The sequence below is a fragment of the Staurois parvus genome, unplaced genomic scaffold (genome assembly GCF_062004578.1).
Source record: "Staurois parvus isolate SC_StPar_1 unplaced genomic scaffold, SC_StPar_1.0 ptg003265l, whole genome shotgun sequence".
Taxonomy (NCBI): domain Eukaryota; kingdom Metazoa; phylum Chordata; class Amphibia; order Anura; family Ranidae; genus Staurois; species Staurois parvus.
In genome coordinates this window covers 12771-25146 of record NW_028321061.1, presented here as the reverse complement: position 1 = coordinate 25146, position 12376 = coordinate 12771, and the positions used below count along the sequence as shown (strand labels likewise).

At 47.6% G+C, this 12376-nt stretch overlaps 2 protein-coding genes across 2 annotated transcripts in view; both read left to right on the top strand.

The window, feature by feature from the left end:
* LOC149428396 (kinesin-like protein KIFC3) overlaps positions 1–8422 on the top strand; it is a 55638-nt gene extending 47216 nt beyond the window's left edge. Inside the window, 4 exon segments of the mRNA XM_089667466.1 lie at positions 4233–4356; positions 4513–4642; positions 7417–7646; positions 8089–8422. Coding sequence (XP_089523592.1) covers positions 4233–4356; positions 4513–4642; positions 7417–7646; positions 8089–8217 — 613 coding nt within the window. The 3' untranslated portion in view covers positions 8218–8422.
* On the top strand, positions 5183–6891 carry LOC149428397 (uncharacterized). The gene is made up of 2 exons (XM_089667464.1): positions 5183–5461; positions 5588–6891. The coding sequence occupies exons 1-2, from the start codon at positions 5289–5291 to the stop codon at positions 6015–6017; spliced, it is 603 nt and encodes a 200-aa protein (XP_089523590.1). The 5' UTR covers positions 5183–5288; the 3' UTR covers positions 6018–6891.
* Positions 8423–12376: the final 3954 nt, after the last annotated feature.

Below are 12376 nucleotides of genomic sequence, written 5' to 3'. Positions count from 1 at the left end.
CTGGACTCTGGGGAAGGTTGGTGAAACTTTGTGTCTATTCCATTCCTGATAATGATCTCTGGATTCTGGGAAAGGTTGGTGAACCTTTGTGTCCATTCCCGATAATGATCTCTGGATTCTGGGGAAGGATGGTGAACCTTTATGTCCATTCCATTCCCGATAATGATCTCTGGATTCTGGGGAAGGATGGTGAACCTTTGTGTCCATTCCCGATAATGATCTCTGGATTCTGGGGAAGGATGGTGAACCTTTGTGTCCATTCCCGATAATGATCTCTGGATTCTGGGGAAGGATGGTGAACCTTTATGTCCATTCCATTCCCGACAATGATCTCTGGACTCTGGGGAAGGTTGGTGAACCTTTGTGTCCATTCCATTCCCGATAATGATCTCTGGACTCTGGGGAAGGTTGGTAAACCTTTATGTCCATTCCATTCCCGATAATGATCTCTGGATTCTGGGGAAGGTTGGTGAACCTTTGTGTCCATTCCATTCCCGATAATGATCTCTGGATTCTGGGGAAGGTTGGTGAACCTTTGTGTCAATTCCATTCCCGATAATGATCTCTGGATTCTGGGGAAGGTTGGTGAACCTTTGTGTCCATTCCATTCCCGATAATGATCTCTGGATTCTGGGGAAGGTTGGTGAACCTTTGTGTCCATTCCTGATAATGATCTCTGGATTCTGTGGAAGGTTGGAGAACCTTTATGTCCATTCCATTCCCGACAAGAATCTCTGGACTCTGGCGAAGGTTGGTGAACCTTTATGTCCATTCCATTCCCGACAATGATCTCTGGATTCTGGGGAAGGTTGGTGAACCTTTGTGTCAATTCCATTCCCGATAATGATCTCTGGACTCTGGGGAAGGTTGGTGAAACTTTGTGTCCATTCCATTCCTGATAATGATCTCTGGATTCTGGGGAAGGTTGGTGAACCTTTGTGTCCATTCCCGATAATGATCTCTGGATTCTGGGGAAGGATGGTGAACCTTTATGTCCATTCCATTCCCGATAATGATCTCTGGATTCTGGGGAAGGATGGTGAACCTTTGTGTCCATTCCCGATAATGATCTCTGGATTCTGGGGAAGGATGGTGAACCTTTGTGTCCATTCCCGATAATGATCTCTGGATTCTGGGGAAGGATGGTGAACCTTTATGTCCATTCCATTCCCGATAATGATCTCTGGATTCTGGGGAAGGTTGGTGAACCTTTATGTCCATTCCATTCCCGATAATGATCTCTGGATTCTGGGGAAGGATGGTGAACCTTTGTGTCCATTCCCGATAATGATCTCTGGATTCTGGGGAAGGATGGTGAACCTTTGTGTCCATTCCCGATAATGATCTCTGGATTCTGGGGAAGGATGGTGAACCTTTATGTCCATTCCATTCCCGATAATGATCTCTGGATTCTGGGGAAGGATGGTGAACCTTTATGTCCATTCCATTCCCGATAATGATCTCTGGATTCTGGGGAAGGTTGGTGAACCTTTGTGTCAATTCCATTCCCGATAATGATCTCTGGACTCTGGGGAAGGTTGGTAAACCTTTATGTCCATTCCATTCCCGATAATGATCTCTGGACTCTGGGGAAGGTTGGTGAACCTTTGTGTCAATTCCATTCCCGATAATGATCTCTGGATTCTGGGGAAGGTTAGAGAACATTTATGTCCATTCCATTCCCGATAATGATCTCTGGATTCTGGGGAAGGTTGGTGAAACTTTGTGTCAATTCCATTCCCGACAATGATCTCTGGATTCTGGGGAAGGTTGGTGAAACTTTGTGTCCATTCCATTCCTGATAATGATCTCTGGATTCTGGGGAAGGTTGGTGAACCTTTGTGTCCATTCCTGATAATGATCTCTGGATTCTGTGGAAGGTTGGAGAACCTTTATGTCCATTCCATTCCCGACAAGAATCTCTGGATTCTGGGGAAGGTTGGTGAAACTTTGTGTCCATTCCATTCCCGATAATGATCTCTGGATTCTGGGGAAGGTTGGTGAACCTTTGTGTCCATTCCATTCTGGATAATGATCTCTGGATTCTGGGGAAGGTTGGTGAACCTTTGTGTCCATTCCATTCCCGATAATGATCTCTGGATTCTGGGGAAGGATGGTGAACCTTTATGTCCATTCCCAATAATGATCTCTGGATTCTGGGGAAGGATGGTGAACCTTTGTGTCCATTCCCGATAATGATCTCTGGATTCTGGGGAAGGATGGTGAACCTTTGTGTCCATTCCATTCCGGATAATGATCTCTGGATTCTGGGGAAGGTTGGTGAACCTTTGTGTCCATTCCATTCCCGATAATGATCTCTGGATTCTGGGGAAGGATGGTGAACCTTTATGTCCATTCCATTCCCGACAATGATCTCTGGATTCTGGGGAAGGTTGGTGAACCTTTGTGTCAATTCCATTCCCGATAATGATCTCTGGACTCTGGGGAAGGTTGGTGAACCTTTGTGTCAATTCCATTCCCGATAATGATCTCTGGATTCTGGGGAAGGTTGGTGAACCTTTATGTCCATTCCATTCCCGATAATGATCTCTGGATTCTGGGGAAGGTTGGTGAAACTTTGTGTCCATTCCATTCCCGATAATAATGATCTCTGGATTCTGGGGAAGGATGGTGAACCTTTGTGTCCATTCCCGATAATGATCTCTGGATTCTGGGGAAGGTTGGTGAACCTTTGTGTCCTTTCCATTCCCGATAATGATCTCTGGATTCTGGGGAAGGATGGTGAACCTTTATGTCCATTCCATTCCGGATAATGATCTCTGGATTCTGGGGAAGGTTGGTGAACCTTTATGTCCATTCCATTCCCGATAATGATCTCTGGATTCTGGGGAAGGTTGGTGAACCTTTATGTCCATTCCATTCCCGATAATGATCTCTGGATTCTGGGGAAGGTTGGTGAACCTTTGTGTCCATTCCCGATAATGATCTCTGGATTCTGGGGAAGGTTGGTGAACCTTTGTGTCCATTCCATTCCCGATAATGATCTCTGGATTCTGGGGAAGGTTGGTGAACCTTTATGTCCATTCCATTCCCGATAATGATCTCTGGATTCTGGGGAAGGTTGGTGAACCTTTGTGTCCATTCCCGATAATGATCTCTGGATTCTGGGGAAGGTTGGTGAACCTTTGTGTCCATTCCATTCCGGATAATGATCTCTGGATTCTGGGGAAGGTTGGTGAACCTTTGTGTCCATTCCATTCCCGATAATGATCTCTGGATTCTGGGGAAGGATGGTGAACCTTTGTGTCAATTCCATTCCCGATAATGATCTCTGGACTCTGGGGAAGGTTGGTGAACCTTTGTGTCCATTCCATTCCCGATAATGATCTCTGGATTCTGGGGAAGGATGGTGAACCTTTGTGTCAATTCCATTCCCGATAATGATTTCTGGACTCTGGGGAAGGTTGGTGAACCTTTATGTCCATTCCATTCCCGATAATGATCTCTGGATTCTGGGGAAGGTTGGTGAAACTTTGTGTCCATTCCATTCCCGATAATGATCTCTGGATTCTGGGGAAGGTTGGTGAACCTTTGTGTCCATTCCGGATAATGATCTCTGGATTCTGGGGAAGGTTGGTGAACCTTTGTGTCCATTCCCGATAATGATCTCTGGATTCTGGGGAAGGTTGGTGAACCTTTGTGTCAATTCCATTCCCGATAATGATCTCTGGATTCTGGGGAAGGATGGTGAACCTTTATGTCCATTCCCGATAATGATCTCTGGATTCTGGGGAAGGATGGTGATTCTTTGTGTCCATTCCCGATAATGATCTCTGGATTCTGGGGAAGGATGGTGAACCTTTGTGTCCATTCCCGATAATGATTTCTGGATTCTGGGGAAGGTTGGTGAACCTTTGTGTCCATTCCATTCCCGATAATGATCTCTGGATTCTGGGGAAGGTTGGTGAACCTTTGTGTCCATTCCATTCCCGATAATGATCTCTGGATTCTGGGGAAGGATGGTGAACCTTTGTGTCCATTCCCGATAATGATCTCTGGATTCTGGGGAAGGTTGGTGAACCTTTGTGTCCATTCCCGATAATGATCTCTGGATTCTGGGGAAGGTTGGTGAACCTTTGTGTCCCCCCCAGGTAAAGATCTCTGGATTTCACGTTATGAGCTGAGATCCATGATGTATATCTCCTGTCAATGCTTGCACACAGAGAATGTAGACATTACTTCTAACAGTCTGGCAATGTCTTCTTCTGCAGAGACCTTCTCTCCCGGGACCCTCAGGACAAGCTGGACATCAAGCTCAACCCAGATGGCAGCGGTCAGCTTCATGTGCCAGGCCTGACCAGTATGGAGGTCAAGAGTTTTCGCCACATTAAAAAGGTATAAAAGATCCCCGGATTGATAAATAATCCTCAATCCGTTTCATCCTCTGCCCTCGGAGACAATAGTCAGCCATACCAGTGTTACTATCACCTCCAAGAGGTCAAAGCACAAGATGGCAGCTGCCAGGAGACTAATATGTGACCATTTCCTCAGCTCCTGGCCCTAGGGAGGCGCAACCGAGCCACATTCTGCACCAACATGAATGAGCACAGTTCTCGCTCCCACGCCCTACTGACCATCACCATCACTGGCCGAGAATTCAGCTCTGGGGCCATTACTACAGGTATGTAAAACACCTCACTGAGTCCTGGGAAAGGTACTACAGGTACACAGTACTCTTCACCAAATCCAGAGACAGGCATGCAGTCCTCCTCACTGTGTCCTGGGACAGGTACTACAGATATGTAATACTCTTTTCCAAATCCAGAGACAGGTACAGTAATACTTCTCACTCAATCTCGGGACAAGTAATAAGGTACACAGTACTCTTCACCAAATCCAGAGACAGGTATGCAATCCTCCTCACTGAGTCTAGGGACAGGTACTACAGGTAAGTGATACTCCTCACCGAGACTATGGACAGGTTCTACAGGAGATACTCCTCACCGAGACTATGGACAGGTTCTACAGGTAAGTGATACTCCTCACCGAGACTATGGACAGGTTCTACAGGAGATACTCCTCACCGAGACTATGGACAGGTTGTACAGGAGATACTCCTCACCGAGACTATGGACAGGTTCTACAGGAGATACTCCTCACCAAGAGTATGGACAGGTTCTACAGGTAAGTGATACTCCTCACCGAGACTATGGACAGGTTCTACAGGTAAGTGATACTCCTCACCGAGACTATGGACAGGTTCTACAGGAGATACTCCTCACCGAGACTATGGACAGGTTCTACAGGAGATACTCCTCACCGAGACTATGGACAGGTTGTACAGGAGATACTCCTCACCGAGACTATGGACAGGTTCTACAGGTGATACTCCTCACCGAGACTATGGACAGGTTCTACAGGTAAGTGATACTCCTCACCGAGACTATGGACAGGTTCTACAGGTGATACTCCTCACCGAGACTATGGACAGGTTCTACAGGTAAGTGATACTCCTCACCGAGACTATGGACAGGTTCTACAGGTAAGTGATACTCCTCACCGAGACTATGGACAGGTTCTACAGGTAAATGATACTCCTCACCGAGACTATGGACAGGTTGTACAGGAGATACTCCTCACCGAGACTATGGACAGGTTCTACAGGAGATACTCCTCACCGAGACTATGGACAGGTTCTACAGGTAAGTGATACTCCTCACCGAGACTATGGACAGGTTCTACAGGTGATACTCCTCACCGAGACTATGGACAGGTTCTACAGGAGATACTCCTCACCGAGACTATGGACAGGTTCTACAGGAGATACTCCTCACCGAGACTATGGACAGGTTCTACAGGTAAGTGATACTCCTCACCGAGACTATGGACAGGTTCTACAGGTGATACTCCTCACCGAGACTATGGACAGGTTCTACAGGAGATACTCCTCACCGAGACTATGGACAGGTTCTACAGGTGATACTCCTCACCGAGACTATGGACAGGTTCTACAGGTGATACTCCTCACCGAGTCTATGGACAGGTTCTACAGGTGATACTCCTCACCGAGACTATGGACAGGTTCTACAGGTGATACTCCTCACCGAGACTATGGACAGGTTCTACAGGTGATACTCCTCACCGAGACTATGGACAGGTTCTACAGGTGATACTCCTCACCGAGACTATGGACAGGTTCTACAGGTGATACTCCTCACCGAGACTATGGACAGGTTCTACAGGTGATACTCCTCACCGAGACTATGGACAGGTTCTACAGGAGATACTCCTCACCGAGACTATGGACAGGTTCTACAGGTGATACTCCTCACCGAGACTATGGACAGGTTCTACAGGTGATACTCCTCACCGAGACTATGGACAGGTTCTACAGACTATGGACAGGTTCTACAGGTGATACTCCTCACCGAGACTATGGACAGGTTCTACAGGTGATACTCCTCACCGAGACTATGGACAGGTTCTACAGGTGATACTCCTCACCGAGTCTATGGACAGGTTCTACAGGTGATACTCCTCACCGAGACTATGGACAGGTTCTACAGGTGATACTCCTCACCGAGTCTATGGACAGGTTCTACAGGTGATACTCCTTACCGAGACTATGGACAGGATCTAATCCTTACCGAGACTATGGACAGGTTCTACAGGTGATACTCCTTACTGAGACTATGGACAGGATCTACAGGTGATACTCCTCACCGAGACTATGGACAGGTTCTACAGGTGATACTCCTCACCGAGACTATGGACAGGATCTACAGGTGATACCCCTCACCGAGACTATGGACAGGTTCTACAGGTGATACCCCTCACCGAGACTATGGACAGGTTCTACAGGTGATACCCCTCACCGAGACTATGGACAGGTTCTACAGGTGATACTCCTCACCGAGTCTATGGACAGGTTCTACAGGAGATACTCCTCACCGAGTCTATGGACAGGTTCTACAGGTGATACCCCTCACCGAGACTATGGACAGGTTCTACAGGTGATACTCCTCACCGAGTCTATGGACAGGTTCTACAGGTGATACCCCTCACCGAGACTATGGACAGGTTCTACAGGTGATACCCCTCACCGAGACTATGGACAGGATCTACTCCTTACCGAGACTATGGACAGGTTCTACAGGTGATACTCCTTACCGAGACTATGGACAGGTTCTACAGGTGATACTCCTTACTGAGACTATGGACAGGTTCTACAGGTGATACTCCTCACCGAGTCTATGGACAGGTTCTACAGGTGATACTCCTCACCGAGACTATGGACAGGTTCTACAGGTATATAGCACTCATTGGCCGATACTGAGGTTAAGGACCATACTCCAGGAACCTAACACTTGTCATGTAGTATGTTTGTCCTCCTTGTACCAGCAGTAGTATGAAGGATTACCATACTCGGCACATTAGCTGTGTCCTTCTCTTCAGGAAAGCTGAATTTGGTGGACCTGGCCGGCTCGGAGCGGGTGTGCAAGTCCGGGGCAGAGGGTGAGAGGCTGAAGGAGGCCCAGAATATAAATAAGTCCCTGCTGGCCCTGGGTGAGGTGATTCAGGCCTTGAGAGCCAAGCAGTCCCACATCCCATTCCGCAACTCCAAACTCACCTACCTGCTGCAAGACTCTCTGGGCAAAGGGAACAAGACCGTCATGATGGTCCAGGTTGGCACCACTGGGGGCAAGACTGCTGCACCAGTGCATGCTGGGAGTAGAGAAAGCTGCACCACTGCATGTTGGGAATGGCAACTACACACACAAATACTAATGCATGCTGGGAGTCTATAGCGTGTGCCATGGTGTCTGCATGCTGGGATGTACAGAGGTCAGTGTTGGGTGGAGCAGCTGTACAGGATACAAAGTCAAGGATAGACCATTCTCCTGTCATACAATGAGGGGCTCCTCCTGGGTGGGGGCCCCTAGAAGTTTGACCCTTATCAGATGAAGTAACCAAGTCCTCATAGGACTGAAGAGGAACAAGGGGGCTCCTCCTGGAATTCGTGATTCATGGGGGAACATTTGTAGTCACACACCTGACGTCCTGTACAGCAGCTCCTCCACCTGTCCTAGGGCAGGAGATGGGTTCTCATTGTCTGTCTCTTGTCAGGTGTCCCCCCTGGAGGAGAACATCGGGGAGACCGTCTGCTCCCTGAACTTCGCTCAGCGTGTCTGTAAAGTGGAACTGGGCCCGGCCTCCCGCAAGATTGACACCGCCACTGCCAAGGCAGAGATATGACTGGAGGAGGTCCAGTGCATGAATGGGGGGGACCCCGAAGCTTGGCGGAGCTCGCATGACACCAAAGCTTACCAAACAAGATGGCCATAATGACCAAACTGGCATGGCATGGACCCCCATCCCCCTCTACACGCAGGAACCAGGGGCCACACATGATCCTGTTCAAGATGTCCCCCAAAGATTGTGAACCCCTCTCTGTCCACATCTACATACATGATATAGGGGGGACATACACATCTACAGTACATACATGATATAGGGGAGAATACACAACTACATACATGATATGGGGGAGAATACACATCTGCATACATGATATAGGGAGACATGCACATCTACATACATGATATGGAGAAATATACACATCTACATACACGATATATGGAGACATGCACATCTACATACATGATATAGGGCAGAATACACATCTACATACATGATATGGGGGAGAATACACATCTGCATACATGATATATGGAGACATGCACATCTACATACATGATATAGGGCAGAATACACATCTACATACATGATATATGGAGACATGCACATCTACATACACGATATGGAGAAATATACACATCTACATACACGATATATGGAGACATGCACATCTACATACATGATATAGGGGGAATACACATCTACATACATGATATAGGGGGAATACACATCTACATACATGATATGGGGGGACATACACATCTACATACATGATATAGGGGGGAATACACATCTACATACATGATATAGGGGGGAATACACATCTACATACATGATATAGGGGGAATACACATCTACATACATGATATGGGGGGACATACACATCTACATACATGATATGGGGGAACATACACATCTACATACATGATATAGGGGGGAATACACATCTACATACATGATATAGGGGGAATACACATCTACATACATGATATGGGGGGACATACACATCTACATACATGATATAGGGGGGAATACACATCTACATACATGATATAGGGGGAATACACATCTACATACATGATATAGGGGGAATACACATCTACATACATGATATAGGGGGAATACACATCTACATACATGATATAGGGGGGACATACATATCTACATACATGATATAGGGGGGAATACACATCTACATACATGATATAGGGGGGAATACACATCTACATACATGATATAGGGGGAATACACATCTACATACATGATATAGGGGGAACATACACATCTACATACATGATATAGGGGGGAATACACATCTACATACATGATATAGGGGGAATACACATCTACATACATGATATGGGGGGACATACACATCTACATACATGATATAGGGGGGAATACACATCTACATACATGATATAGGGGGGAATACACATCTACATACATGATATAGGGGGGAATACACATCTACATACATGATATAGGGGGAATACACATCTACATACATGATATGGGGGGACATACACATCTACATACATGATATGGGGGGGATTACACATCTACATACATGATATGGGGGGCTTACACATCTACATACATAGTATAGGGGGGGAATACACATCTACATACATGATATAGGGGGAATACACATCTACATACATGATATGGGGGGAATACACATCTACATACATGATATAGGGGGGAATACACATCTACATACATGATATAGGGGGGAATACACATCTACATACATGATATAGGGGGGAATACACATCTACATACATGATATAGGGGGAATACACATCTACATACATGATATGGGGGGACATACACATCTACATACATGATATGGGGGGGATTACACATCTACATACATGATATGGGGGGCTTACACATCTACATACATAGTATAGGGGGGAAATACACATCTACATACATTATATAGGGGAGCCATACATGTCAACATATATGATACAGGGGGACATACACATCTACATACATGATATGGACGGGACATACACATCAACATATATGACACAGGGCGACATACACAAGAACAGGGGGCCAGAAATGTGATCCTGTCTAAGGTGTCCCCCCGGAGAATGTGAACCCCTCTCCCTCCACATACTACATTCTATAGGCGGGATCAAAAAGATTGGAGACTAGTTTTGTAACACACAAACAGATGGCAGCACAAGGCTGCACACACAGTCACAGGGAGCACCGACCTTCATAAGTCAGTGTGCCAAAAGACATGGTCCTGTGTACATCGGGAGCTGTGCCACTGGTGCTCTTCTGACCGCGTGCGTTATCGGGTCTGCAGTCTCATCATGGAGAGCAAGAAAGAACAAGGGGCAAACGTGAGATTCTGCATGAAACCGGGCAAATCGCTGGATCCCTGCCATGTTCTCCAAACAGCGACCCTTCAGCCCGATCTTCATCTTCGGGAAGAGGGCATTTTCGGGGGTTGAGCCGGATCTTCATCTTCGGGAAGAGGGCATTTTCGGGTGTTGAGCCGGATCTTCATCTTCGGGAAGAGGGCATTTTCGGGGGTTGAGCCGGATCTTCATCTTCGGGAAGAGGGCATTTTCGGGGGTTGAGCCGGATCTTCATCTTCGGGAAGAGGGCATTTTCGGGGGTTGAGCCGGATCTTCATCTTCGGGAAGAGGGCATTTTCGGGGGTTGAGCCGGATCTTCATCTTCGGGAAGAGGGCATTTTCGGGGGTTGAGCCGGATCTTCATCTTCGGGAAGAGGGCATTTTCGGGGGTTGAGCCGGATCTTCATTTTCGGGAAGAGGGCACTTTCGGGTGTTGAGCCGGATCTTCATCTTCGGGAAGAGGGCATTTTCGGGGGTTGAGCCGGATCTTCATCTTCGGGAAGAGGGCATTTTCGGGGGTTGAGCCGGATCTTCATCTTCGGGAAGAGGGCATTTTCGGGGGTTGAGCCGGATCTTCATCTTCGGGAAGAGGGCATTTTCAGGGGTTGAGCCGGATCTTCATCTTCGGGAAGAGGGCATTTTCGGGGGTTGAGCCGGATCTTCATCTTCGGGAAGAGGGCATTTTCGGGGGTTCAGCCGGATCTTCATCTTCGGGAAGAAGGCATTTTCGGGGATTGAGCCGGATCTTCATCTTCGGGAAGAGGGCATTTTCGGGGGTTGAGCCGGATCTTCATCTTCGGGAAGAAGGCATTTTCGGGGGTTGAGTTGGATCTTCATCTTCGGGAAGAAGGCATTTTTGGGGGTTGAGCCGGATCTTCATCTTCGGGAAGAGGGCATTTTCGGGGGTTGAGTTGGATCTTCATGTTCGGGAAGAGGGCATTTTCGGAGGTTCAGCCGGATCTTCATCTTCGGGAAGAAGGCATTTTCGGGGATTGAGCCGGATCTTCATCTTCGGGAAGAGGGCATTTTCGGGGGTTGAGCCGGATCTTCATCTTCGGGAAGAAGGCATTTTCGGGGGTTGAGTTGGATCTTCATCTTCGGGAAGAAGGCATTTTCGGGGGTTGAGTTGGATCTTCATCTTCGGGAAGAAGGCATTTTTGGGGGTTGAGCCGGATCTTCATCTTCGGGAAGAGGGCATTTTCGGGGGTTGAGCCGGATCTTCATCTTCAGGAAGAGGGCATTTTCGGGGGTTGAGTTGGATCTTCATGTTCGGGAAGAGGGCATTTTCGGAGGTTCAGCCGGATCTTCATCTTCGGGAAGAGGGCATTTTTGGGGGTTGAGCCAGATCTTCATCTTCGGGAAGAAGGCATTTTCGGGGGTTGAGCCAGATCATCTTCGGGAAGAGGGCATTTTCGGGGGTTGATCTGGATCTTCATCTTCGGGAAGAGGGCATTTTCGGGGGTTGAGCCGGATCTTCATCTTCGGGAAGAAGGCATTTTCGGGGTTGAGCCGGATCTTCATCTTTGGGAAGAAGGCATTTTCGGGGGTTGATCTGGATCTTCATCTTCAGGAAGAGGGCATTTTCGGGGGTTGAGCCGGGTCTTCATCTTCGGGAAGAGGGCATTTTCGGGGGTTGAGCTGGTTGAAGGTCTCCCTGTTCTCTCGTTGTCTTCCAGTGATGTTCTTCCACTCTTGAAGAGCACGTGCTGCTCAGATCACCTCGAACGACTCATTGCGGCATCCCTGTAAACTTGCCGAATCGTGACCGACGTCTCTGCGGCAGAGTTGCCCGGTTTCACGCAGAATCTCACGTTGGCGCTTTGTTCTAACTTGCT

What these genes read in the sequence shown, in the direction of transcription:
- LOC149428397 (XM_089667464.1), top strand. Translation starts at nt 5,289, where the DNA reads ATGGACAGGTTGTACAGGAGATACTCCTCACCGAGACTATGGACAGGT. An exon ending in ACTATGGACAGGTTCTACAG is followed by an intron (nt 5,462 to 5,587) that starts GTAAGTGATACT and finishes CAGGTTGTACAG; the next exon opens with GAGATACTCCTCACCGAGAC.